Here is a 27,921-nt window from a genome sequence, read left to right on the forward strand (position 1 = left end):
AGTAAATGAGATATCTTCACCAAACTCAGTACACATGTGTATGGGTTCAATTTGAGGTCACAGTAAACAATTTTATGGAGATCGGTCCATAGATGGCACTATAACTCCTATAAAAAGCTTTAAAACCACATATTTCCTATGGTACATTGCCTGTATTGGCTGTAAATGGTCTTTTATGCCATCTATTATGTCAGTGGTTACATGCTTGCTAAATAAAACTTAATAACTTTTGATGCTTTTGTGCTTAAAGGCCTTAAATGCTTGAACCCCGATAAATGCTGCTTGCAGCTTTAATTATTATTATTATTATTAACCTTTTCCTGAAATCAAACTCAAATGTAGTTACAAGGTTTTAGACTGGAGAATTTTGAAGAATTTCGGCCAATTTTCGCAATCCACTTCCTAATGTTTTCTCACTATTGTGAAAGGGAGAATTTCTCATTAACATTCTCCAAAAAAACACATATCAGTGATAAAGATGCTCATTTAAAAGAGTTTGTGTTATTACACTCCCCCTACTGACACACACAGGCTTGTTCCCCAATGATCTTTACTCTGACTGCAGGCTTTTAAATTCACATTTGATGTCTAGGAAACCCTCGTGCCAGATATGATTCAGCATGTGTTTCCAGGTGTCTCGCTTGTTCCAGTTTTGTCTCTTGTGGATTCACTCGCAGTCACTCAAGCGCTGCTATTCTGTATAATACAAGATTAATACAACTATTACTGTGTTCAGGAAGTACAAAACCCATATTTTCAGATTGCTTACACAATGTAATTTATAGCTTTTGGTGAGTCAATATTAGCTTTAAAGGCGCAAAGCTGTAGATTTTTCTTTAATGTTTCATAATTCCCATCCAGATAGGATGTTCAGCACAGACGTCCTCTATAACTCTGTTTTAACCAGCGCTCCGGTACCAACTCCAAAAGCAGCGGATGTATTTCTCTTTTTTTTTAGGCCAGTAAAAGCAGTTGCTGAAGCTCCTCTGTGCCCCATGGTGGCAATGAACAGTGAACGGACACCATATTTCTCCCCACGTCTCCTCCATGACACACACACATGCGCCGAATGCAGATCTTGCACCATTTTTCTCTCTTTCCCACATCTCTCACACACACACATCCCTGGAAAAAGGGCCTAGAAAAGCCGGGCTGTGGCTCCGGGCCAGGGAATGATGGAGAGTTAGGGTTATTTTTATTTTTTTAATGTGCTGGGACTCCTCCAACACTCAGTTTGTTTAACGCGGCTGGCCTGTATTTTATTTTTATGTGCTAGATCAGGCAGTATCAGGTAGGACTTAGTACTGATGGATTCTGCTGATAACGTTCTCTGAACTCTTCCCTCCCTGCTAATGGTGTCCTCTAAATTCCTCTCCTTCAAATCAGCGGCCCACTAATATTGAAGTGTTAAAGAAATGGACATTTATGTTTAAGCTTAGATATTGCATAGATATGAGTCTGTGAAATGGAGGGAAAAATTGTTCTAGCAATGATAATGATATTTTTTGCGCTAAAAGCAGCCCTGTGATTTTGGGCTTATTTAATCTATCTTTCCATCCATCCATTCATCTACCTTTACTTTACATATATATCTTTCTAGCCATTAATTAATCCATCCATAGGTATTTTCATTCAACCATCCATCCACCCATTATCCATTCATTTATATATCTCTTAATCTTACCATCCATCCATCTATTCATTCATATATCTCTTTATCAATCCACCCATCCAGTCATTCATTCATCCATCCAAAGTTCATTTGTCCATCCACCTACCTATACACATATATCTCTCTGGCCATCTATCCATTCTTCTTTCTCTAGCCATCCGTTCATTTATCCCTCCATCATCCAATCATATCTCTCTGTCCGTCCATCCATCTCTCTATCTGTCCATCCATTCATATATCTCAAGGATCATCTGTCTCTCCATCCATCCACCCATCCCTTCATATATCGCTCCATCCATCAATTCAATTCTTTTTCACAGACTTAAAATATCACAATATTTCGAAATGTAAATTTTCCCATCCATTCATCTGTCCGTCCCCACAGTATTTTGTCCAAACTTTGCTTCACATTTTTTGTGTTTCCAAGAAGCTTATCTCTCTTCCAGAGTGGTCATGGTTGAGGCAAGCATTTCAAGCGCTGAAAGTAGCCCGACCTCAGATCTGCTTTCGTTTAACATTCCTCCCTCATTTTGCCATCATTTACGTCGGGCTGTCGTCATACAGTAGGAATGGCAGTGATAAGTCATGTTTAGAACCCGCCATCCCGGTCATTCCTGGCGTTCTGTGCGGTGTTCCCCGCTCCGGTGGCTTAACCGGCACACTGCGTCCCTGTCGCAAACAGGCATAAATCTCCCCACCACCTTGGCTATTCATTATCTCTCCATTGGCTTACACACCCATAGAAACACCAAACCGATAGAGAACAGAGGGAGTTGGCTTATTTTTAGGCCTGCTGGAGGACTTCTGAGAATAAAGCAAGAAGCTGAAAAGAATGCAGAGTCCAGAGAGAGGAAATTGAGTGTTGAGGGCGGTGATGAGATATGTTGATTGATGGGCCGCTTCCCCTCTCTCCGATTGGCTTTGTCGTGAGAAGAGGTGATTGGCCACTTGACCTCTTAGTGATCAATATGGTCTCTTCCCTATCTCCCTCAGAACAAATGTGTGGGGCCCATTGTGTCTCTGTGCTTCTGATAAGAAGCTTTGTCTTCTTTTAGTACTGGAACACAAGCTCTTCCTTTGCTGTCTACTACCGCCATTGGAGGTTACCTTCTAAGGCACTATCTTAACCCAAATGAAAACGGTATATTTGGAGCATCTCTACATAGTCAGAAATTCCATGTGCCACACAAATAAAGCTTTGTAGGAGATTTAACTCCTACAACTTAAAAAATATTACTACAGAGATTTTAACCATTTTTAACCATAATGGATTTTAACCATTTTTATCAATATTTGTAAGCAAATAGTCAGGATTGGGGGAGAAAATTTAAATGTTTAAAATTTTGAATATAAAATGATTCACATTTTTAAACAATTTCATTCTCTCTCTCTCTCTCTCTCTCTCTCTCACACACACTCTCTCTCTCTCACACTCTCTCTCTCTCTCTCTCTCTCTCTCTCTCTCTCTCTCTCTCTCTCTCTCTCTCTCTCTCTCTCTCTCTCTCTCTCTCTCTCTCTCTCTCTCTCTCTCTCTCTCTCTCTCTCACTCACTCACTCACTCACAATGTAAATTATTCCTGTGATGCAAAGCTGAATTTTCAGCATTATTGCTCCAGTCTTCATTGTCACATGATCCTTCAGAAATCATTCTAATATATCGATTTTGGGCTTTAAAACATATCTTCTTATTATTAATGTTGAAAACAATTGTGCTGCTTATTTTTTTGTGCAAACAGTGATGCATATTGTTTCAGGATGCTTTAATGAATAGAGTCACACACGTGCACAGGGAAAATTTGAGACACCAAAGAATTCAGATTCGTTTTTCTCTTCTGCTTTAGACTGCCACCTATCTCTCTCTTTTAATGGGGTTGGGAAATGTGGGATTGAAAATGCATGTTATCATGACCTGAATATCGCGTGTGTGAGTGTGTTCACATGGACGTTTGAGCATTCTCATCCATCATTTCAGACTCCTTATCCTCCATATCCCAGTGCAGATCCTTCCACTTCCTGTTGTTTGCCTCTCCTCATGCCGCCCTCCCTGGGTTTCTCTTTTCACCTCATCTTTCCCTTTGATTTTTATTTTTAGCCAGTGCCGTCCTCATGTATTTTGGCAGGGCAGATAGAGAAGGGCTCATCGGGACCAGGCAGGGAGGTTATGGAGCTGAAGGGGAAGTTCCTTTTTGCCCAAAGTAAACTGACTCACCTCTGGGGCAGCTGCTGCCTGTGGTCTGAACCTGACCATAATGAGCACGGCTAGTCAGGAGGTCAGTGTATTAAAAGGCCTTTCTGACAGGACATGTTAGTGCTTAGAAGCCTCCTGGAACATCACCAGCTTTCATTTTATTAGTTTGCGCCAGGACACGGTGGTTTTTACAGACCTGGGTGGCCTGTGTGTTTGTGGGATACATCACATCTTCATTGCTTTTGATGGTCAAAATGACAGAATTAAGAGTTGTATGGCAGCCCATGGGCATCACACAGTGTGTGTGTGTGTGTGTGTGTGTGTGTGTGTGTGTGTGTGTGTGTGTGTGTGTGTGTGTGTGTGTGTGTGTGTGTGTGTGTGTGTACTTCTGTCATGTACATAGGCTTCTTTCTAGCGCTGTGATGTCACTCTGGATAGAATCAGGTCAGCCAGTTCCTCCAAGGAACCGAAGAGAACACGACGAAACAGACAGAAAGAAAAAAGAAAGGTTTTGCCAGCGATTGAAAAACTGATAAGAGAAAAAGCAAATTTCGCAGTAAGCCTGTGATTAAAATGGAAGAATAGAGAGGAGCTATAACTAATGTGTTATATTTTCAGATTCCTGACACAATTATGTTGGCCAAATTTGTGTTGCATGTGCATCTTTTACAGAGTAGGCAACTTAGTGGGGAATGAAACGCAATATAGTAGACAAAGTGAAAATGGGTGTATAGAATACTTGTTTAAAATCCATTAATTAATGAAAATAATCAGGAAATAAGTAAAGTATTATTTGTGCGTACTAGATATATTAATGCTTATGCTGTCACATGCTTAGCAACATGCCAACACCAAGCTCCACGGCTGTTCAAAATCATGCCATATACTCTCCTTCACTATTCCCTAGATTAGTCCACTAATATAGTCAGCTTGTAGGAGTGAATGAAAATGAGTGAGTGATTTCGGACATTGAGTGCGCCGGAAGGGCTGCCGCTTTTGGATCGTTTTTGCTTGCTGTTTAATAATCATTTTAAACAATACATTCAGATTCACCAATCGAAATGAATTCAGTTAGATTGAAACAAAAGGTGTACATGTAAACAATGAATCGCGACTGCAGAAAGAAAAAGCCAAATCCCGGACATTTTGGACGATCTCGACGTGATGGGTAAAAAAGAGGATGGTAACCCCTACTACTCAGCTTTCTCCTACTACTCAGCTTTCTCCACAGAACAAGAGCCTGCTAGCTTAGCTTCCAAAGATGGCTGACACTATGTGTACATTCTGTGAGTGAGGTCCCACCCTCTATGGGCGGGTTGAGAACATACGGGACAGCTCCTACTACTGGCTGTAGTCTTTAGCCTCTGGCCCAAAAATCCTCCGATGACACAAAATGTCGAATTTTGCGTCATCGGAGGATTTTTTACAGACAAAAATTACATAAATCTCTCATCTCAGGGGGATATGAGGGTAGAAAGCACGGTAATTCGAAAATACTACAGGTTTTCTACTAATACAAAGCTTAATGCTAAATCCTGAAGTATCCCTTTAAGGGTATAGGTGGTGATTTAACACAGCCCACTTGTCCAGTACATGTTAAAAATTCTATTTTTATGTTGTACAGAGTTGCTACCTACATAGAGTGTTCCAAATCAATCCCTTATGAGGTTCTTTTTCACTTACCATGCTACCGTAGAAGGAAACCATCTAGAAAGACAGTAGCAAGTGAGGCAGCTCACTAAGTTTTGGAACGGTTCCAATGAGTTTCTGTGTATAAGAGGTCATACAGAAAATGAGAGGGAGGAAAAGAAAGAGAGGCAAAGGGAAGAGGATTTGACACACACTTCACCACTGATACTCTAGCACACGTGGCTAACGCTAACCCTAAGACATTTTCCAGTCTGATGCCTTTATTCTTCAGTACACTAAAGACTTTGACCACCTCAGCTGCCGGTACAAGACGTTCACCCTCCCTCTCACGCTTTTACCGCGTGTTTGACCTAACCGGGCTCACTCCCTGAAACAGCTGCACTTGACTGATGGCGATTCGTAGAATCAATTATTTGTGGTGCTTGCCATCACTGTCACAGTCCACACAAATGGAGTAATGACTGCTGAAAATTCAGTAAAGCGCAGTAATACTGATGTATTGCGGTCATGGGTGTATATTTGTAGAGTAATTTACTACGACTTCGAACTTGGCTCAATCAATCTTAATCAAGGACCAGAACTATCTGTTTTCTAAGGTGTATTTGTCAACAGGATGTATTTTACACCGTCTTGTTCAAGATGTCTGAATACTAATTGTGTTGTTGTCTCCTCCAAACAGGCAGGAGGCGCTGTTGGCAGCCATCAGCGAGAAGGACGCCAACATCGCTCTTCTGGAGCTGTCGTCCTCAAAGAAGAAGAAGACTCAAGATGAAGTGGCTTTGCTGAAGAGGGAGAAAGACCGACTGGTACATCAGCTGAAACAGCAGGTGAGAACAACCAACAGGCTGGACGTCTACACCCCAGACCATGGCACGAGGCAAAACCATAGACTAAAATGAACACAGACCTCAGTCCTCCTAGTTTCCTAGTGGAGTTCTTCAACCTCACCCACAGGAATTACATTGGTGTAGCTTAACCAGACATTCGTCAGCCTAAAAAAATAGTCCCACATCAAAGGAACAATTTCGACTTTATAGCTCAAGTAACAAACATGTTTGTTTCGCTGACGAATTGTGTTTTAGCCCAAATAGGAGCTTTGCTTTTCAACGTTTGAACTTCCTTCCAGGCTCTCATTGTGTTTTACTGTAAAAACTCTTTTTATTCATTTTTACAAACTTAAGATAATTGAAAGCATGCCACAGATGCTGTCCATAGACGTTAGGTTGACATTAACCCGGAATATACTCTTAAGAGGGGCGTGATTGCACAGAAATATAAGATCACACAGGATATCCTGATGATGTGTTCATAGTACCGCTAACCAGCTGACCTTGCTGTCGTAGTTCTGCTTAACAGTTCAAGGCTAAAGAACAAGTTCTAGAGGAATTAAGACACGTTGGGAACGAGATCCCAGAGTATGGAGATGCAAACAGGCTACAGATGTCTGGCCGCGAACCCATCAAGAAAGGCAATTTTAAGATTATTTGACTCCTCCTCCAAGTTCCCACAAACCACCTGCAAATGCATGCACACTATAGCTCAAACACACACAGACTAGTGGCCATGCATTCAGATGAGTCTCATACGACGTGCGCACACATTTCGCATCCTCGTTTACAATATAAACCAGCCACATGCATGTATACAAAAACCCAGCGGCCACAGAAAAACAAACAGAGCGGGAGGACCAACACACACATCCTCACTTTAGCTCCATTCATGTTCACGGGCACACGCTGGAAAACACCCCTCCCTCACTGTTTCTCTGAATGACAGGCTATCAGCGCATTGCATAGCAGAAGCATTCCACAGGAAATGGGTGTCAGTAGTGCAGATAGCTGTGGGGCTCAGCTCTCACCCACAGCCCTGAGATCAGGAGGGCAGCCCGCGCCCCCCTCCCGCTCACTGTCAATCACAGCGGGGGGGAATCTGGTTAAGAGCCGGTCAGAGGCCGGTTGCTCTCCTGACATACTAATGGTTCAGGTTAGTGATAAAGGTTACACGCGGTGGTCCTAAATCAGGTCTTTTCGGGCAGTTTTACTTCAGGGTCAAAGTTAGGAGTGAACATAGGAAGGGTTAAGTATTACCCTTAGTTTGCCTGTCCCTCATGGACACGTTTTTCCACTTTTGATTCACAGCAGAAAGAAACATTACAAGCAGCCATTTGGCATTAATTGTCATTTATAATCATTATGATGCGAAAATGGATAACAAGCCCGAAGGTGTCTGACGTGGCCCATGGTAAAGGGTGAGTGCTGTATACGGTTGCAGCCTCTGGATTAGGATTGTGGATCAGGGTCGAAGGATTTGAGTGACAGGGGATGAGTGTGACATAGTGGTACATAAATGGAGTGTTTTTCTTCTTTTTTTTTTTTTTTTTTTAAGAGACAAATGTGCGTAAAGATGTAGGGCAGATAATAGTTCAGTAGAGAGAAAATTCCTGGTTTTACATGTCAAGTCTTGTAAAAAAAGAAGAAAGAATAATGTCAAAAGTGTGGCCTTACACCAATGTCATAACCAACTGCATTATGATAGCGTCAGCAAATACATTAATCAAAATAAACTGCTTCCATCTTACTTTTTATCCTAACCAGTCTTGGTTAGAGATTCAAAAAAAAATTTTTCAAACCAATATTTTCTACTTAGTTTTTAATATTGGGTCTCCTAAAAATGCATTTTGTTGTGTCTCTACAGACTATTACCCATGATCATTACCACTGTGCAAAAATAATATTTAATAAACGTTTTAAAATTAGTTCATCATGTAGGTTTGGACACTTCATAATAATAATAGTTTGAATTCGTCATTCTCTGGTCTCGACCATCAACAACGTGTCACATATTTAGATTTTTGACACATTATACTGGGTAATCCCACCAGTGAAACTGGTCCAAAATTATATTATACATTAAATATCAAATGTGTTTCAGATTAGCTGTTAAATATGTATTTTCTGTTCGACTGTTTGTCTGGCAATTTTTTGTTAGGACGGAGAACTGACTTTGAAAATGACCCTTGAAACTCATCGAGCCACACTTGGTTAGGATGAATTGCAATACTGAAAGTGACAGTTTGTGTGCATTTTAGTGAAGATACTTCATCCAATCTCTTCTCAATTGTTTTATTTCACTAGAGCAGGTTTGGATGTACTCAGCGTGTGATAAATGGAGCCCGTCATCTTGTTTAAATGATATTTTCAAGACGACGAGCAGATGGGATCATTTGATGTCTAACAAAAGGCTGCATAATCAACAGCCGTTACTGTGATCCAGAGATTTAAAGTGAAGGAAATTAACTAGTATGAGACCACAAAAAATGGTAAGAGAGAGAAGATGGTAATAACAAAGAGAGAGGCGAAAGACGACATCCTGTATCTGTTTTTGTTTTGGGATACATCACTCTTCATGATATATGTATTTCAGAGGAAAATGAACTCTCTTTGTTCTTTTTCCTTTTCGTTTTGTTCTTTTTCTTCTCTGGTCTCCGTCTGTGTGTCTGTCAGCCTGCGTGATGATGACAGTGTAAAAATAGGGCTGATGCCTGTTGAGTGTCTTTTGAAGCGCCGGTGTAGTGAAATGTTCTCTCCATCGCATCTTCCTCATCCATAAATCTCCTTTGCGCGTCGTGACATCGCGCCCAGCTCTGATGTGCTGTCCAAGTTTTATTAGCAGGCTTGAGAGAGTGGAACGGCGTGTCGCTGTTGAGCACAGGAGTTGGTTTTTAAAAATGATCCTGTGCAAATTTGCAGCCCGCAGATTAAACGGCAGAGTGGGAACTGCTCCCCGCTGCCATCACATGGTTCATTGATGTCACAATTAGCTGTGGAGGGAGAGTGGTTTAAACTGGAGAGATCAGAACTGCAGTCAGACTGCTTGTTCTTTACTACACATGTGCAATTTTCCTGCTATTATAGGAAAACAGACCAGGAATGTTGATGACATATCCTGAATTTTGTTTACTCAAATGCTTTCTGAAATATGAAGGAAAGAAAGCTTTTTGTGTGTGTATAAGTATCTATATGTATATATACTAGGGCTGTCGCTTTAACGTTAATTTAATTAATTATTTATGGGAAAAAATAATGTTAAGATTACCCTGAGGCCTACGTGGTTAGGGCCCGAGCACCGATGGTGTGAGGACACTCTTGGAATTGCTCTGTTTTTCATCTTGCATTTCATTCAGTTGTTTGTTGATGACCATGAAGCAGGGCAAAAACTCACTGCGTGATGGAGCCCAATGCAGTTTAGAATGCCCTAAAATTCAGGATATTGGGGCAAAAATGCCGCTGTATGAGTCTTGCTTATTTATATCATATGATTTATTTAAGCAATATCACATGAGTGCTGATTTTGTTCCGAATGGCGCAAATGTGAATAAATTAGAAGTTAATGTTGCGTTATATTTCAGAGACAATATTGTGTCTGCGTTCAATTTTGCCAACGAAAATATTACCTGTTGAGCCAGAGCAGTGTTTTGTTTCTGAATGAATCCGTGTTTTGAGCAAATCATTCCGGTGAACCAATGATTCAATAGCCCATTCATAAAGAGAGCCATTTACTTCATTCCTGAACGAATCAAATGAATGACTCAATGACTTACTCATTTAAATCTGACATTTACCGCCACCTACGGGCAGTTTTAGTTTCTTATTTGTATAAAAAAAAAAACATAAAAAATTGTCATATTGATAAAAAAAATAAAGATTAAAGGTATAGTTCACCCAAAAATTTAAATTCTGTCATAAATTTCTCACCCTCATGGCATTGAATAAAATTGTTGAATAATAAAAAAAAAATCTTTCTAAAACTTCTTTTTTTATGCTTTTCGGATTTAACACAATAATGACTTTTAAATGATCTTTTGGGGGTAATTTCTCTTCCAAATTGTATGAGCATTTAATTTGAAATGAATTATATTAATTAATCACCACATTGTGTAATTCATTAGATTAAGCCATTTTAATCTTGTGAAAGCTCATATATATATATATATATATATATATATATTATATATATGAGAGAGAAAGGGGTGAATAAATATTGCCGGATACAAAATTCTGCATCCCACCTACGCACCATAGCCATATTCAGCCATATTCATATATGTAGCGCCTATTTTGTGTAGGTTATATAAGATGGTGCATTTTGCAGCAATAAACATTTAAAACAGTAGTATGCATGCTACATCATTGTCACATGATCTCATAACATTGCACAAATACAGCAAGTTGCATGCATCCAGTTATCATATTGGAGATAAAAAGGATGTAATCCAGTTTTGTATAAAAATGTCTTCACATTTGAAAGTCCAATCAAATTATGAGTGAAGAAAGAGATGTTAAAAATTGCAGCTGATAATACTTTGTTCATTCATCATAGTAGAAATTGGAGATCAGGTCAAGCACATCATGTTGTGCACAGTGTTGCAGCAAATTTATTAGTAGACCATTTATACAGGACATTTGCATACTGTGCACAGTATACATATTCTGCTGAAATATCGCATGTTATTAGTACAAGAACAGCAGCCGGTGTGGGAGGGCGACCAAAGCCTCCAGCGCAGATCATCTGAGCTCCCCACACCCAGCCTCGCCTCTCTAAAAGCAGTGTTGGCTCTGAACCGGCAGAAAACACTCCCACCTGCACGAGGCGTCCAACAAATATTTGATAAGTAATAAAATTTATCTTCCTTGCCCCTGCACGGTCTGAAGAGGCTGCATTAATCCACGCCATTATCGTGGAGCATGATTCAGACCATTAATCATCTCGCTGCTCATATTTGAAATCTTTACGACACCTCAGCGGCTGCGAGAGTTTCCCCGCGTTCACAGTGAGCTCTCTGTGTGCTGTGGAAAGGTGTAGAATGGTTAGTGTGGTCACCGCCTCCAAACCCAAGCCCTCCTCCATCATAATTCTCAGACTCCTGATGGATCTCAGCAGAGACTTCCTGTCTTTTCCCCAGTTAACTGTATGTCAGCAGACATGCATGTGTGCGAGCATGTATTTGGGGTTTCTCATGTCAGCGTGAGTGTTATGGAAAGACTGGACTATGTTAAGTAGTCAGTAGTCGATTGCAATATAGTAAATTGCATGATTCTTGATATCAGTTTTGGTGCCCAAGCAAAAAGTAATATGCTTCTGAACACACTCCCGTAATTTAATCCTGTGTGGTGTGGTGTATCCATATGGTTGCATACTTTCCCTTTCCTACCTTAAAGAAAAAACAACAGTATAATGTATTTTTAGAAAGAGAAGGATGGTCTTTAAAGTAGCCAATGATATATGTTGTTTTTAAGTCACATGACTTCAAGACTCCTTTTCTGGACTAGCCCTTAAAGTAAAGACGAGTTTGAAAAGACATGTCTTCTGCCTCGTGATATATTTGATAAGTTATTTAAATGTTGTTCGCTTATCAGCTTTAGTTAACAGGCGTAAAGAAAACCATGACAGTGCCATTTAATTATATTAAGATATTTATTTATTTTGATCTACCATGATATTTGTTTTTATGCATAAATAACACATTTATGGTTTGTATTTTTTTTTATGTTTTATGGAAAGTCAAGTTAGCTGTTCCAAATGAAAACAGCGAGAATGTAAAAAAATCAGATGGGAAAATAATGCGTACCATACAGGGTTGCAGTTGACTGTTTATATTAATATCTAATCAAGATTTTGACTGAGAAGTGCATTTGATTCACGTGTGTACACATGTGAGCATTTGATGCACGATAAAAAAATATTTTTAGTGTTGACTTCTAATACTTCTGACATCCCTGCTTGTAGACGCAGGTTAGGGTTTGAGTCATCAATGCACTCTCATTGTAAGTGGCCCGTGTGTTGTGTGTGTGTGAGTTTGCGGCGACCCTGCTCTCCTCCTCTTTGGAGATGAGGATATCGAGTGTGTGTGTAATGAAGTGTGGCTGAGCTGACATGGTGCCTCTTTCAGAGAGAGAGAGAGATGACGTTGATCAAGTGAATGTGTATTTTAGTCCCTCTTCAGAGATGGAAGACGTGCCAAAGTGTCCGACTCACCCGTTCCCTCCGTAGACCTCCCGAGCCCAGTCTGCCCGGGCGTTTAAGCGCGTCCATGTTAGAAAATCAAGACCTACATGGGGAAGTGATATTTATCCTGACAATTTCGGTGAGCTTCATTACTCTTTTGTGCTTTCCAAGGACTAGAGTTGCAGTTTTGGTCTTTTGTTCGTTTGTAACCAATGTATCTCATGACTAACCCCATCCGCTTCTTAAGGAGATGACCCGAAGTGATTCAGACCAATTACAGTTTGCTGGTCCTCTGGGACGGTGTTAAAAAGTCTGGTTGCAGTTCTGTAACCGCAGATTGAGTGTTAGTGTTATTTCCCACAAGTCCTGGAATGGCGTTGGTAATTCCATCCCCTCGCAAACTGCAGATTTGGGTCGATACGTATTTCTCCCATTACCTGCTACAGTGCCTCCACGAGGCCCCGCCAGAGTCGCTGTCCTCGCATGGCTTCGGGCGATGACGGGCATCGGGATGGGCCGAGATGCCAATTCAGTAAAGGGCTCCGGGCCTGCTGTTCTCAGCAGAGCCGTGGTTTTGGGCACAAAATAAAATCGTTTTGTCTTGGAGCTACCCACGAATAAACTTAAAATGCAAAAGCGGCAAATCGTGGCCAAGGCCACTGTGTGCATGTGTTGCCAGCTCGAGGCTGCCGTCTGTGATTGAAAACGTACCTTTATTGGGTTCAAAACACTGGTGTTTTGTTGCAAAGGCTGAGCTCTAGGCGCCTCACGTCCCTTCTGCGGACAAAGTGATCACAGAGCTTAAATTAGAGCGTCCTGCAGCCAATAACAGGGGCAAGAAATCCAGAAAAAAAGCACACAAACAACAACAACATCAACAAGCGTTCGATTCATTGCATGATCTTGTTTGGCTGAAGGTCTTGCAGACCTTGGAGATCTCGTGCCGAGGGGGCCGTGCGAATGGAGGTCGTGGCTCACGGGCCCATCCGCGCTGGATTTGTCTTGGATCTGATGCAACTCTCGCTGCTCGTTTAGGAAAAAAGAGTCGCTGTGTTTTCGGAACACGAGACCTCAAAACACAAGCCGCTAAATGGCTGTTTGAATAAGGCCTGTGGGTGTCCAGCTCGTCCAACGTGTGACGTTGTGGAGGAGAGGAAATGGAGATTTTCCACTGCATCTCCGATTGTGGAGAACGTTTTACGATGTTGTTATTATTCGGTCAGACAAATGAATTTTTTTTAGAACATTTCTGTGCCCCTTTGGCAAGCTGTGAAGACTTTTGGGAGCTTTATTATTACAGGGTTTTGCCTTAACGTCGCTAATGGTAGTTGGTAACGCTTTGCTTTTCTACTGCACAGAAAGTGCTGTTTTACTAGTTCCTGTTCCGTTCCTCTAATGAGGGTTGGAGACGGTCCTCTCTTTGCCTTTTTTTCCTTTTTCTGGCTCTTCCGTCCTGTCAAAATGACGACCCGGGATTATTCTCCTCTTACCTCAGTTCCTAGCCAGTTACACATAATCGTTTTGATAAAATCTTGATGATTTCTAAAGCTGTACTCATTGTTTTTCTGGTGTGATTAGTGGTATTTGCTTAGCCAAGCATCACTATTACTATTGCTCACAGTTATTGATTAAACCCAATCCCTAACCCTAAGTATTAAACTATGGTTATTAGGCATATCCTGCATGTTTGTGCCACAGACACGAATGATAACTCAACTCATGCAGCTTGTGAGAATAGATGTGCTGCTACTTTTACTTTTTTAGCCATCAGGTTTAAAAACTTTGGTTCACATGTAATTTGACAACAATACAAAATATGTGTTCATGCTTTTTCAGTTAATTCGTGTTTTACAGTAAATAGGGCAATTGACATTTGCCACCATATTAAGCATCCTGGTCCTCCACAACCACTCGTTTTCTTCAAATATTTTGATATTCAAATGTCTTATTTGTACGTTTTCCATACTTCCCGTCTTACTACTGTATATATGGCATGAGAGAGAGAAAGTGCTGTTCTTTCTGTGGCTAACACCAGCTTTCTAATTCTAACTCAGCAAAGAAGTCTATTTGCTTCCCTCTGGGCGCCCAGAACAGAGAGATCATTCTGTTTCCTCCCAATTCCCAGTTATCGGCTCTGTTCGATTTTAATCCCAGGCCTCTGAAACTGGAAGCACTACCGCTCACAATCATGTAGAATCCTTTCTGTCATGCTTGTCCAAGGAGCTTATCTCAGAGACTGTTATTCATGCAGGGATCTGGGACTGTATTTTTGTGTTATCTTTGCTTTTGATGTCTTGGCCTCTTTAGCGACTTCTGAGACTTAGTAATTACTTTTAATGGTTTGAAAAAAGACCATGACAGAGCACTAAACTCTTTCTTCTTGACTATTTGTGACTTACTTTTCGTTCTAAAACACATTATTCTGTTGTTCATTGTTCAGAGGGCTAAAGGGCAGCAACATCAAACATCAAAGTGCCCAAAACCAAAGTAAGGTTCAGAAGTTAACAGTGGAACCATTATATTAGTGCATTATCCTGTAAATATCCCTCCTTTTATTGGAATTTTCCTTTGTTTGTAGTGGAAGATAATTTAGTTGTTTTATTTACGAGATGATAGATGTAACCACTATAAATATTAGACAGTAGTAGTGAAAGTAATGTAAAAAAAAAAAGTCAAAATAAAAGTCGATGCATTTTTTTTTATATTTACTCATTTACTTTTGCTATTGATCACGCTACAATTTCAAATGGAGTCTTCCTTATTATACATAATCATTTTACTACTAATGTGTTTTAATGTGTGTTATTTCTACCTGGTTTGTGGTGTTTGTTTGTAGAAGGTGGAACATTTGTACATGGAAATAGGATTCCAGTTTCAGTTCCAGTTTTTTTTTTTTTGACAGGAAACTCGTGGATAGGCATTACTGGCATGCAGATTATTGGAAATCATTTCCTAGTGTTAATTGCAGGGGTTTTAACACATAGACCTGTGATGCTTGTGTGGGAAATGTGAGTTTGACTTCAACTTCATTTGACATGCTTGTTGTCAAAAATATACTCGCTGTACAACAATCTGAACACTAAGGTGGAAAGAGGTTTGGTGTACCTGTGGAAAACATATTTTTTACATTACCAGGTGTGTGTGTGTGTGTGTGTGTGTGTGTGTGTGTGTGTGTGTGTGTGTGTGTGTGTGTGTGTGTGTGTGTGTGTGTGTGTGTGTGTGTGTGTGTGTGTGTGTGTGTGTGTGTGTGTGTGTGTGTGTGTGTGTGTGTGTGTGTGTGTGTGTGGTCTCTTACACACCTGAGTTAAAACCCATTTAGAGGTGACCTGGAGAAAACAAAGGAGCTAGAACTCCTATTGTTAACAGAGGGGCTTTAATAAAACATTACTTTTCCAGAGTTTATGTTGAATACACACACACTTTGGTTTACTTGCAAAGTAAAAGATCACCATTCATGCCTGTATGTCAATCTACAGTAGTTTAATCTCACGGTGGACATATCTTTGTCATATTTCACACCAAAATCACAAGACAAAAATAAGGAATATATTGGACATTAAAATAGTATTTATTTATTTACCTCAATGCAGCTTTTTTTTGTTTTGTTTTTAGACGCAATTCATGATATCTACTTGATCATTCACTGGTGCTAGCATGCATATTCAGTTGTCCTTTTCCTTTGCTAGTTTCCTCATGATCACTCCCTGTACACAGTTTTTATGCTTTAATCAGTTTATTACAATCATAACTCAGTGTAATAAGTTTAGGAATCGTTTGTTCAAAAGACGAAACATGATTTGAAGTACTAAACACTGCCCCAATTATTACACAATCTTTTAAATACAGTCATTATGTAATTATTGTAATTGCATTATGTGACACTTGAAATGTGAGCAATTGAAAACCCTGGACTCTCCGATGAAGTCTCCTGCTCTTCCCACTGAGCTGTCTATGTGTTTAAGCTACTGCTTTCCATTCCAAGGAAACCTTGATGTGTGAAACTTTTCATTTTCAACTAAGAATTACCTTTAACATGGAGATGTCGTATATCTGGGCGTTTTGGCTTTTTTTTTTTTTTTTTTTTTTGGTGCTGTGAACACACAATATAATGCATTTTTATGTCTTAAAATAAAGCTAAATATGGCAAGGCATGGAGAGGAAATAGATTGAGGTCGTGAACTCCAGAGGTCACGGGGTGCCGTGGAGGAGTCACTTCACTCTGGAGGTGTAGGAAAGGTTCTCGTTATGTCGTTTCACTTCCGTGACCCCAATTATGAGCTTGACAAAAAGGCCTTTGATATCTCACTGAATCCAGAGCGATGACTGAGAATCGTGAGACAGCGTTTTTTTTGTGTTCAATTTTTCTCCCTTTTTTGGCAGCTCATCAGCATTTTTGAGTCGTAATGGATGGGGATGGGGGGTGGAAAGGGGTGAGAGAAATGATAATGGCGGAGAAGTAGAATAATTGTGAAAATGATTAGATTAAGTGAGCAAATGAGTTCTCCAGTTGGGACGGAAACCAAAGAATTGAGGTCAGCATTCCTGACAATTATCATAAGAGGAGAGAGAGAGAGAACGAGAGAGAGAGAGAGAGAGAGAACGAGAGAGAGAGAGAGAGAGAGAGAGAAAGACAGACAGAGAGAGAGAGAGAGAGAGAGAGAGAATCCAAACAAGCAATCAAGGTATGTAGTGAAAAAAAAGATGGAAATGCTAAGACGGATAAGGGAAGTAGAAAGTACAGGAAAGTGTGGCACTTAGAAGCATTCCAGCTTTGTGCTTTTAGATGTTTTGTTCTGGTGGCAGTAACTTGAGCAGTTTTGTAAACCGTGCAGCGCGCTCAAGCAATGGGGCTCAGTGTGCGTCCCCCATCCGCTCAACTTTATCAAGTCCATATCATTGCCTGTAGCTGAAGGAATTTTGAGGAAAGTGAGGTCTTGGAACAAGGGGGAAAGCAGAGATGCAGAGCCCCAAGTGCTGGATTCCTGAACCCCGAACACACACACATACACAAAAGCGTTCCTTTGCCATAAGCCACTCAGACAGGGATCTGGTTTCATGGTAAATTTTATTACACATGGATGTAAGGGGCTCCTACAATTAGGGAGGGCTTCTTAACAGGGTCTCGCTTATCCGTCTGCTTGTTAGCCTGCTAGCTTGAACATTTCGTTCTCCCATTTTATGTTCCTTCCCAACCTCCCCTTTCTGCCCCGTGCCCAGTCTCTTCCATTCCAATTCAACCTCTCTAACTCTATCCCCTTTCTATACCCACATCTCTCCTCTCTTCCAGCACCGGCCACCTTTTCTTTCTTCTTTGCTTTATGGCTTACATATGAGCTGTTAAGTTAGGAGTGTGCCTCCCTGTTCTGTAGCCATCTGGGATCGTCTCTTCAGAACCCCTCTGGCCCTTTGAGGAGATCCGGTTTCCATGAACGCTCACCCTCACCTCCCTCTTTCCTCACGTACATACACAAACACCTCCCTGTGGACCCCCTCGACATCTCTGAGATTCCTCCCTCCTTGCCTTCCATTGTCCGTGTTTTTGAAGGAACGTCTGCGGATTGTGTGAAGATTGGATGCTCTGCCAAAGTAAATCCAGGAGGTTTAGTGGTTCCTACTAATGTAGGGTACATGATGTCATTGGCTAGATCATGGACAAGGGTCGAAGGCCACACATGGACATTTGTAGCAATTTGTCTCTTCTCTCTAGTTCTCCCCTCCGGAGTGAGTTTTATCTCCTGGCGGAGGGCCTCTTCCGCTTGGAGAGTGGCAACTGTATAACACCCCTCACCTGTTTTCAAAACAAAGATGTGAGCTTGAACGTTTTTGAAAATCATCTCTGTGTTTTCATTCTTAGTAAATTAGAGAGGGTCAGCCTTAAGGGGAGGTGGAGGGAACTCTGTATAGTGATGTTTAAATAACTCTGGCATGTTTTTAGGAAAATTATGGCAGATTTGCAGTATTGCCTCATATATCATTTTATTAACCCTGGGAAGGTTCCTCAGTTTGACTGAATGAAAAATGATACACTTTTTTTCTTACTGCGGAACCCAAAAGTAGATGTTTTGAAGAATTTTCTCACTGCTTTCAAGCTTAAAACAGCACCGCAAAAGTTGTTCAAACGTCCTTTTCACCATATTACAAGTCTCCTGAAATAATTCAATAACTTTGTTTGAGAAAAAGGCTGAAATTTAATGGCATAGTTGGACAAAAAATATAACCACCCTCAAGTTGTTCCAAACTTGCATGACTTTCTTTTTTCTATGTAACACAAAAGAGGATGGGGGCGGTGCTCCAATGTTGTTTTGGAGCCCAATGACTTTGTGTATGGGCAAACAATCATCAAAATGTCGTCTTTTGCATTCTGCAGAAGAAAGAAAGTCATACAGGTTTAGAATGCCATGAGGGTGAGTAAATGTTTTAGGTGAACTGTTCCTTTATACTTGAATCAGTCACAATGTCAGAAACAAGATTGCGCCCAAGTGCACATATACACACACTTGTTCGATTGTACAGACCTATGAGCAAAGATTTCCCCAGTGCAGTTCAATAAACATTTTATGAGTCCCTGCGCCCCACTAAACTCGGTCGGTATCGAAAACCACTTCACTCGTGAGCCGGCAAATAAGCAAATACCTCCTCCCCCTTTCTCTAGTTCTCGCTTTTGCTTTGCAAATGAGTTTCTCTCTCCAGTGGCCATAGTCATCTGTAGGCGCTCTGTGGCCCAAACCCCTGAAATCTTACAGCTTCAAGGCAAAATGTTTGTTTTTAATGTTTATTTTTTTAGTACATGTTTCTTTTTTCCGATTTTTTCAGGAGAGGAAATGAACGATGCATGTTCATGCTGGGAAAGCCGTGTACGCCTAATGTTAGCAACATTGGCTGAATAATTTCCCTCTCTATCTCTGTAACTTCTTTGCTTGTATGTAGGTCTGTACCAGGATTTACATGCTAAAAGCCGGAGAGCTTAAGCCTGACTTCCCGAACCCTCGCCCCGAATCCTTCGCACTAACCCGCTGAGCATGTGGAACAAATTGTCTCAAATGGGGTATTTTCCTCCTCGTGAGGTAGTGACAGTTGATCTAAAATGTTGCTTTTTTGGGGGGGGGGGGGGGGGGGGGGCTATAATGGCTTCCCCTCTCAGCGTCTCAGCCTCCGGCCTTCTCCTCCATGTAGACTGCTGCCTTCTGAGAAAAACTGAGAGGTTGTTGAGTACAGAGTGTCTGAGAGCTGCTCAGGTTGTTTGTTCAACATTTTTATTTAACCTCTGACTAAGTGGCTTGTTAACAGGTATAGAACGAGTCGAGCCTACACAAGAACTACTACACATCGTGCCTTGTGGGTTTCTTTTTACTGCGTGTTTCCGAACCTATAGGAGCACAGAAGAAGGTTTTTTAAATAACTTTTTTTGTCCATTTATTTAGTCGATTGGGTCCAAAATAATGTCGGGCCAGTGCGAGCCAGGGCTTTAAACGGGCCGTGCCGGGCTGATAGCCTCGGGCTAATAGCACCGGGCCTGCGTTTCCACTGTCGGGTCAGAAGCTCCACAGCGCTTCACTAAAACACGCCCGTAACACGCCTCTCTGGAACAACGTCACACTAACCCATTCACCAACAAATGGAAGTTTTATCAGAAAACTAATCAGAAAACACTGGAAACAGCGTTGAAAACAAACATGATAAAAGCTGCCGTTTGCTGGCATTTTTGTTGTTTACTTGAATATTTAAAACCCAAGCATCGATGTTTTACCACAGGTTTACAATAAAAAGTGATACATTGATCATAATGAATTAATTTGTCAAAATTGCACATTAGTCACTCAGAAATAAATTACCGTTAGGTCTATTTCACAAAAGAAAGAGGACACACTTACTACTTCAGTCGCGTCTGTTACTGTTTATCTGGTAGTTACAGGACATATTTACATCACATTTAGAAAGAATGCTAATTTCGACAAATATATGCCACCAAAAATACGACCTGAGGAGCTTTAGCACTCTCTTGACTCCCATACAGATATTTTCCGTCAGAGAAACAGAGGAAGCTCCCGAAAAAAAAAGTTTATTTTATGATAGTCCGGTATAAAGAGACGAGACGTAGGCTACTGACAGATAAAATAAAAAGCGTTTACTATGTTTACTATGGTAATGGTTAGCGCGCATAGACTTTTGCATCACAAACACAAGGCATTCAAACATGAACGCGAGTTAAATTATTTTAAAAGTCTTTAATCCTGACAGAATCATCCGGCGCTGCCGTCTCCCGACTCAGGTGAACTCCGCCTCTGTTCGTAACCACTCCTCTAGCCCGAGCTGGCCCGCTCTGGCCCAAGGTATTCGACGGGCCAGAAATCCTGGCCGTTGGCCCCGAGTAAGCCCCGATCAAGCCCCGGAAGTGACAGTGGAAACGCGACTGGCCCTGGCACGCACTAGCACGGCCCGGCCCTGGCCCGACAGTGGAAACGCGGCTATTGTACCCCTTAGACTTTAATTGTATGGACAAAAAAACAGGCATTATTTAAAAATGTCTTCTTTTTTGTTCCACATAAAGTCATACAGGTTTGGAACAACATTAGGGGGAATAAATGATGACACCATTTTTATTTTTGGGTGAACTGTCCCTTTAAGACACTTTTTCTCATCCAGGTCACTTGCATTGACATAATTCTGACCCAGACGTTCACACAAGGCTGCCCGGTGGTCGGTTAACGTTATGTTTATTACTGTAACAGAGGAGGAGGATGGGAGAGAAAAACTGGGGGTGCGGGAGATGGAGGGAAGAGGGTGAGAAAACCAAACAGAAGGAGCCCAACCATCACATTCTGGTCAGGGAGCAGCCGGGAAACAAGCTGAAGAATCCAGAAGGGCAGGGTGTGGGTCCACTCTCATTCGAATGTAATGTCTTATTGATACATTTCATCGCTTATTCCCGTTGCTGTGTGGTGGTGGAGACAGTTGTGATGGTCGGCTTGCCAAAAGTAATCATGTGCATTTTTCCTTATTTCTGCAATAGATTTATTTAACAAAAACTGGGGATGATGCCGATAAGATTCGACTACATTAACCCCAACTCAGTTTGGGTGTAGTTCATTTCTGTCATAATTTACATACCCTCATTTTGTTCCCAATGTTTATTTCTAATGTAAGACTTAAGCGAAAATTTGAAAAATATTTACGCTGCTCTTTTGCATTTAATGGGAGCAATATTTAGACAATTCCAACCACATAGCAATGCGTTAAAAACCATTCTGAATACCCTAGCAACTGCATAGCAAAGTTTTTTAAAAAACGACTCTGAACTGGAGCTTTGTACCCATGTCAACTTCCAAAAAATAAACTACCATACACACAGTTTAAAAGTGATCCAAACAACTTGCGTGCTAAATTCCAAGTGTTTTGAAGCCATGTGTTTGATAGATTTGTGGGAGTAAGAGACCAAAAAGTGACTGAAAATCTTGCCGTCTGTCCGCAAATATAAAATATATCCGGTTTTGAGAAGATGTGTCATGCCAGGTTTGACATCAGTGATGAAGTTGGTTGGTGGTGCATGTCTCGTAACCACGTGTAACTCTCCGAATTTGAATATACGTAAGTTCGAATGAAATTGCAAAGCTACAGCAGAGGGTAAATGATCCCATTATTGGCTAACTTTTTAATTGGTAAATTGTAATGTAAAGAAAAAGAGAGAAATGCAAACTTTAAAGGCATTTTCTGTTAATGTTGCGTGCAGGATTCAAACTCATGTCGTCCACATGAGTTCCACAGCTCAATGTGTCAGAGCCTGTACGCTCAGCCTCATCTCCAATAAATTTGTGCATTTCTAATCTAAGAAGTGAGCAGACATGGAAACCTTGGGGCGCTTGTTAAAACTGTACTTGGTTTGAGCAAGTTGAGTCTTGAATCTCTCCTGTATCAAGCAGGGAGGTGAGTATGCTGTGCGTCTGTGTTTATATTTGAGAGAAACTGGTGTTTTGTTCTCTATTCTCTACATCTCGGATCTTCTCTCACTGTCTCTGTTATTGCTTTTTCACACCCTTCTCCTCTGGGTTTAAAAGATCTCCGTTGCTCGCTTTTTTCCTCCTCACTCAAATCCATTCCAGCTGAAACTTGCGTGAATACTCTGTGATCCCCCTCTCGCTGTAGGGCTCGAAGTAATACTCTGTCTATCAAAAGGAATATCAGAATCACTTCTTATAATGCTTGTAATTGAATTCATACAGATAAAATTTCCACTCTTAACAGCATGAGCTGAGATGGAGATTTGATAACTCAAGCCCCAAGACTACCAGGCTTAGAGTCAGAACGGGCTCATTTCAAAATATGTACGTGTGTGTTTTGGCAGTAGTTAACAATGAGCTTTATCTTTTACAGACACAGAACCGCATGAAGTTAATGGCTGATAACTACGAGGATGACCACCTCAAGGCCTCCAAATCTGACCAGACCAATCATAAACCCTCTCCAGATCAGGTGAGCCATTCAGAGCGTTCATTTTTTGAGCGCACCATAGAGAACCACTTTCTTTCTTTATCCTTTACTACTTAAATTAAGTTTACTAAGGTAAGTGTCACTTTTATTATTGATCATACTTGGGGTTTCTGATTATATGTTTAAATAATTTATTATTATTATTATTTTCAATTTTTAAGAATGTTAAAAATATGTATTTCTCAAAGTGTCTCTCTCGCTCTCTCTCTCTCTCTCTCTCTCACTCGCTCTCTCGCTCGCTCTCTCTCTCTCTCTCACTCTCTCGCTCTCTCTCTCTCTCTCTCTCACTCTCTCACTCTCTCACTCTCTCACTCTCTCGCTCTCTCTCTCTCACTCTCTCGCTCTCTCTCTCTCTCTCTCTCTCTCTCTCTCTCACTCTCACTCTCACTCACTGATATCTCATTTCTCCCTAAAGGCCCCATCCTGATTTATAAAAAGGCAATTATAACCAAACAAAAACAACAGGAAATTACATATTTCATATTTAATAAGGCACTGCATCCTCAGCTCCAATTTGTGTATTATTTCATATTGGGTCACCCAAAAAAAAAGCTCACGTTTTCTCATTCATGAATGTGCGGGCACACACATCCCTGAGTGTTTTTCTTGGAAGAGTTCAGGCACACAGGATGATTCTGGAAGATTTAACTGGCTTTGTTCTTTGTTGCTTTAAAACGTTGAATTCCTTTCGCCTTAAGCCTCTCTCCTCTGGATGGCTGTCCAACAGGAATTAGTTCATAAGGAGAGAAAGAGGAAAGAATTGACATGATAAAGGATGAATAGAGAGTGAAATTCAAAGAGAAAGGACAGCCTGTTGCATTCTTCAGTCCCAGCTCTCCCAGGAAGCACAAATCCTACTGGTTGTTATGACATGACTTGATGCGCTAAACGCAGTGTGTCATACCTGTCCATGGACTCCTGAAGTAATCTAGTTCAAGTGCTACATCCTAATTCACATGCTGAAAGAAACCTATCAATCAACAACACTCCGCCTAGGCCCTCATCACAAACACAACACAACACAACGCGGTATTCCCAACCGTGTGTGTGTGTGTGCTGTCGGAGCCAATTGGAACTACGTCTACACACATATACACACTCAATCTCCCACGCACACACAGACATTTGCTATAAAGCTATCCCAGGGTCTCTCCCCCATTACAAACCCTTTTCATTGTCTTTCCCAATTGCCAAGAAAACACTTAGCTCACATTTTCCTGTGATCTTCATTTCTCACTTACATATTTCCAACTCAAATAAGAACACCCTCACACATCAACACCTGAGCCCATTCCAAACCTCCCCGATCGCACTGTTATCACCTAAACATGCCGACTACAGAGCTGGGACCGACAGGGACCTCAGACAGCATTCATTGCAGGTATTTTCCACAGCCATCCAGGACAGATGGGGTAGAGGCCATGTGTGTTACTCATTTTGAGCTCATACTGCTACGGTTTCAATTCCTGTTGGAGCGTAGCTACCTTTTTTTGGGAGGGGGGAGGAGACCAGTTGCATTTAATGCTCTGTTTCACTTCAGTTAAATGGCTAACTAATCACCCTTAACCCTCTGTTGAGAGATGGAGAAATTAATGGCAAAGTGGTGTCTCAATCTTATAGATGACATTCATTCAGCATGTTTTCACTACATGTAAAATAGTGTAGACTCTGTGCTGATCCTCACTGAGTGTTTGACAAAGGGCATGCATTTTCAGTGCAATACATGACCTGCTCTCACCCACTAATAACTTCTTTCTTTAATCCCATGCTGCCTTGGATTAAACCTGCACTCATTTTCCACCAATAGGACGATGAGGAGGGCATTTGGGCATAGCCAATCATGTGCCCTCTCCCAGCCATTTTGTTCAGAAGGGTGAGAAATGTATAAATGGGGAATGATGCTCTTCTTCTGTATTTCATCATGTGTTAACTGTCTTTGAGTGTGCTTTTTTTTCTTCACTTTCCAGTTCATCCTTTCATTTCTTACTTCCCTCTCTTATTGTTTTCATGTTTTGTGATTTCATTGTCCGTTTTTTTGTCTTCCTTATTTTGATGTGTATATTGATGATTATTTTTTTTACCTCAAAAAGTGTTGTGCATTTTTTTTCCACACAGTTCTAAATCAGTCTTTTTCAACTTGTTGGCCACAACCTAAAAATTGGTCACAGCCTAGGTCTGTTCTGATTTGTTCCTGGGCTTTATTTTTAAATGTATTACTGCAGAATAAAAAAAAAAAAAATTGTATTGATTATTAAATGAATTATAAATGCAATTATAAATGCATTTTTCTTGGTGTTCAGGACCAAATCCGAACAAACCTGCCCGTTGTTTTTGCTAAATTTGCATATTTGTCATCTGTTGCTATGTTGGTAAATTTACAAATTGTCAGGCCAATGCAATTAATGGTAATATATAGCATTTAAATGTTTGATTTCTAAGGACATTTTAGCTATGAATGATAAACCGTTTTGGTCCTATAACGGGTCACCACTTCTAATATAAAATCTGAGTTCTGAAACAAAACCAGCTAAGAAGCACTGCTTTATATAGTGTTTTTATGAATAAATCAATGTAGTTTAAGCCCTTTAAATTGATTTTTATAAATGACTTGAGCAGCTATTGAACTGACATATCCTTTCCCATCCCTTGTCGAACATCTATTCAGGATTTCTGTCACGCAGACAGTTGAATTCTTTCCTCCACCTGTATTATTTTACACACACAGCCAAGGAACAAATCGACCCGTCTGCCTTTTGACTACTGTGGTCTTTTCCTGTCTTTTCCCTCCAAAAAAACAACAACATTCTCATATTTGCCTCCACACTGACAGCTTTGATGGATGGTTTTGAGGAAACAGATAGACCATAGAATACATATGATCTGCACATGTTTAATCCATAGGACATATGCGCAACCGTTCGCGCTCTCCCATCAGAGCCGTTGCCCTATGCCCGTGGTGATGCTAAATGCCATGTGGCGTTTTGACTGTAATTAATTTGCAGGTTGCTCCCTGTCGATACAGCCTGCAGATAACATGTCCATTGCATGAACAGTCGCATGCGTTAAAGCGCATATACTGCGAGTGCAATTAGGCGTAGCAGAGCGCTGGAGAACAGAGTGGAATTGTGTGAGCTGTGAGCCGAGTGTCTCGGCAGTGTGAAGGGAGGTTTTTAATCTGAACAGCTGCCCACATACACTGTGTCCTATTTCAGGCAACTAATGGGCCCCTTTTGCTAATGTTTTTGCTTCGTTCGCAGTTCTTAATATATGAACCCCTAAGCTGTTCGCCCAACATTTTGAGGAAGAATTCAGATCGTCCACTACACCCACTGTGCCAAACCTACATGTAACCGTAACATTAAAGTCGCTCTTTGTGTATCATATGACCATGTAAAACGTGTAATGGCATTTAGCAGGGCAGATCAAGACCCCCAGGTCTCTGAATGTATTAAGGCTCACATAAAGGGCAGCCGTGTTCTCCGAACCGTGTTCTCGGGGCAAGGCAGGGGGAACAGCAGTCGTACGTACAAGTGCATGATTAGAGGGTAATAATCTCAACATGACTCTGATCTCCTTCATGTTGAATTGTGGGTGGTCGAGGCCTATTTAATTGCTCAGCGTTTGGCACGATAACCCACCGCAACCCTGAAATCGCTGTCGGCTATGATGAAATGCAGTCCATTTTAATCTGACTGTGTGGTGCATCGCTAGGTGTGTTTACAGATGCTCTCTGGCCCTTGACTCTGTTTTGTGTTGTTGTTCTTTAGGGGTTCACATTTTCTCCTGCGGCTGGCTGTTTTTTGTTGATAATTGATGCATGTCTGCTTTTGTTGTCCTCTTCCATCATTCCAGTGTCATTGTGTGATGATGCGTGTGGTTTTTCGGAGCTCTGGAGTTCTGGAAATTAACCCTCACGAGTGAGGGAGCTTGAAATTTTCAGAGCTCTTCCAGTTACGCAGCAGAATATTTGTAAGCTCTGCCTTGAGGTAAATGTCAAGATGAGCTGAGCTTCAAATATCAGAAGGACTGACAGATCATCAAACCCTATGTGGTAACTTGTCTTCTTATCTGATTGTCCTCTTGTTTGTTTGAATTCCTTTTGAAAAAGTTGGGAAAGTGTGATATCCACCACAAACTTGACTGTATCATTTCATTTTCTGTGCAACTGGAAGGACCAGACCCTGATGGGAGATGTCCTTATAAGCGAAAAAGTTGTCAAACAGTTGTTTCCATTCTTCCAAAACAGGTCAATCCACCACTTTTTCCCCACTGGGTACATCTTCCTCCCTAATTTTCACATCACTCCCTCTTTCTTTTGTCACAAAGGTTGTTTTCAACTCGCGTACAACATGATGCCAGAGCGGGTGTTAGCATGCAGAGCTGAAAAGTAATGAAGACTCCATTGTTGTCACCTCTATTTGACGACCTTAGACATTACTAACCATTTGGACGGTGCAATTCCATGGAAAACTGTGAAACAGAGTTTGGCAATCACTCGCATATTCCAGGGGTCAGTGGGTACCCGTCCCGCTGGAGCAACTAAGGTGTAACCTCTTATGAACCCGACCCATGAGCGCAACCACCCACCATTTGCCCACATTATTAAAACGGTCCCGCCCCTCAATGAGAGAACAGAGACCTTGTTGCTGCCTTGGATTTTTTTTCTTCTTTCAGCTCAAAAATGGCTCCGTGGTCAGAGGAGGAAAATTTCAACAGTTCTGTTTTAGTCATTAATATGAACCCAAAATGCATGTTTGCTTTCTTATTTGCCTTTTGTACTTGCATTGTTTATTCCAGCTTGACTTTTTTCTTTCTGTCAGTTCCAACTGACTCCAGTCCAAATATTTATAATTAGATTAAAATGGGAAACATGTGGCGGCGAGGGAAGTTGCAGGGGGTCGTTGTTGAAACCTTCCCACCT

The 27,921-nt window shown here is 41.1% G+C and overlaps 1 protein-coding gene across 4 annotated transcripts in view; it reads left to right on the top strand.

Annotated features, from left to right (window-relative positions):
- The window catches only part of erc1b (ELKS/RAB6-interacting/CAST family member 1b), a 220,111-nt gene that overhangs the window by 160,664 nt on the left and 31,526 nt on the right, over nt 1–27,921 (top strand). For 2 of the 4 annotated variants that reach the window (XM_082167062.1, XM_082167063.1), the window contains 3 exons: nt 6,190–6,337; nt 22,884–22,982; nt 24,808–24,873. In XM_082167062.1, coding sequence (XP_082023188.1) covers nt 6,190–6,337; nt 22,884–22,982; nt 24,808–24,834 — 274 coding nt within the window. In that variant the 3' untranslated portion in view covers nt 24,835–24,873. The remainder of the gene's footprint in view (nt 1–6,189; nt 6,338–22,883; nt 22,983–24,807; nt 24,874–27,921) is intronic. The other 2 variants (XM_082167060.1, XM_082167061.1) reach the window with 1 other exon arrangement.

Source organism: Leuciscus leuciscus (assembly GCF_965113295.1).
Source record: "Leuciscus leuciscus genome assembly, chromosome: 4".
NCBI lineage: Eukaryota > Metazoa > Chordata > Actinopteri > Cypriniformes > Leuciscidae > Leuciscus > Leuciscus leuciscus.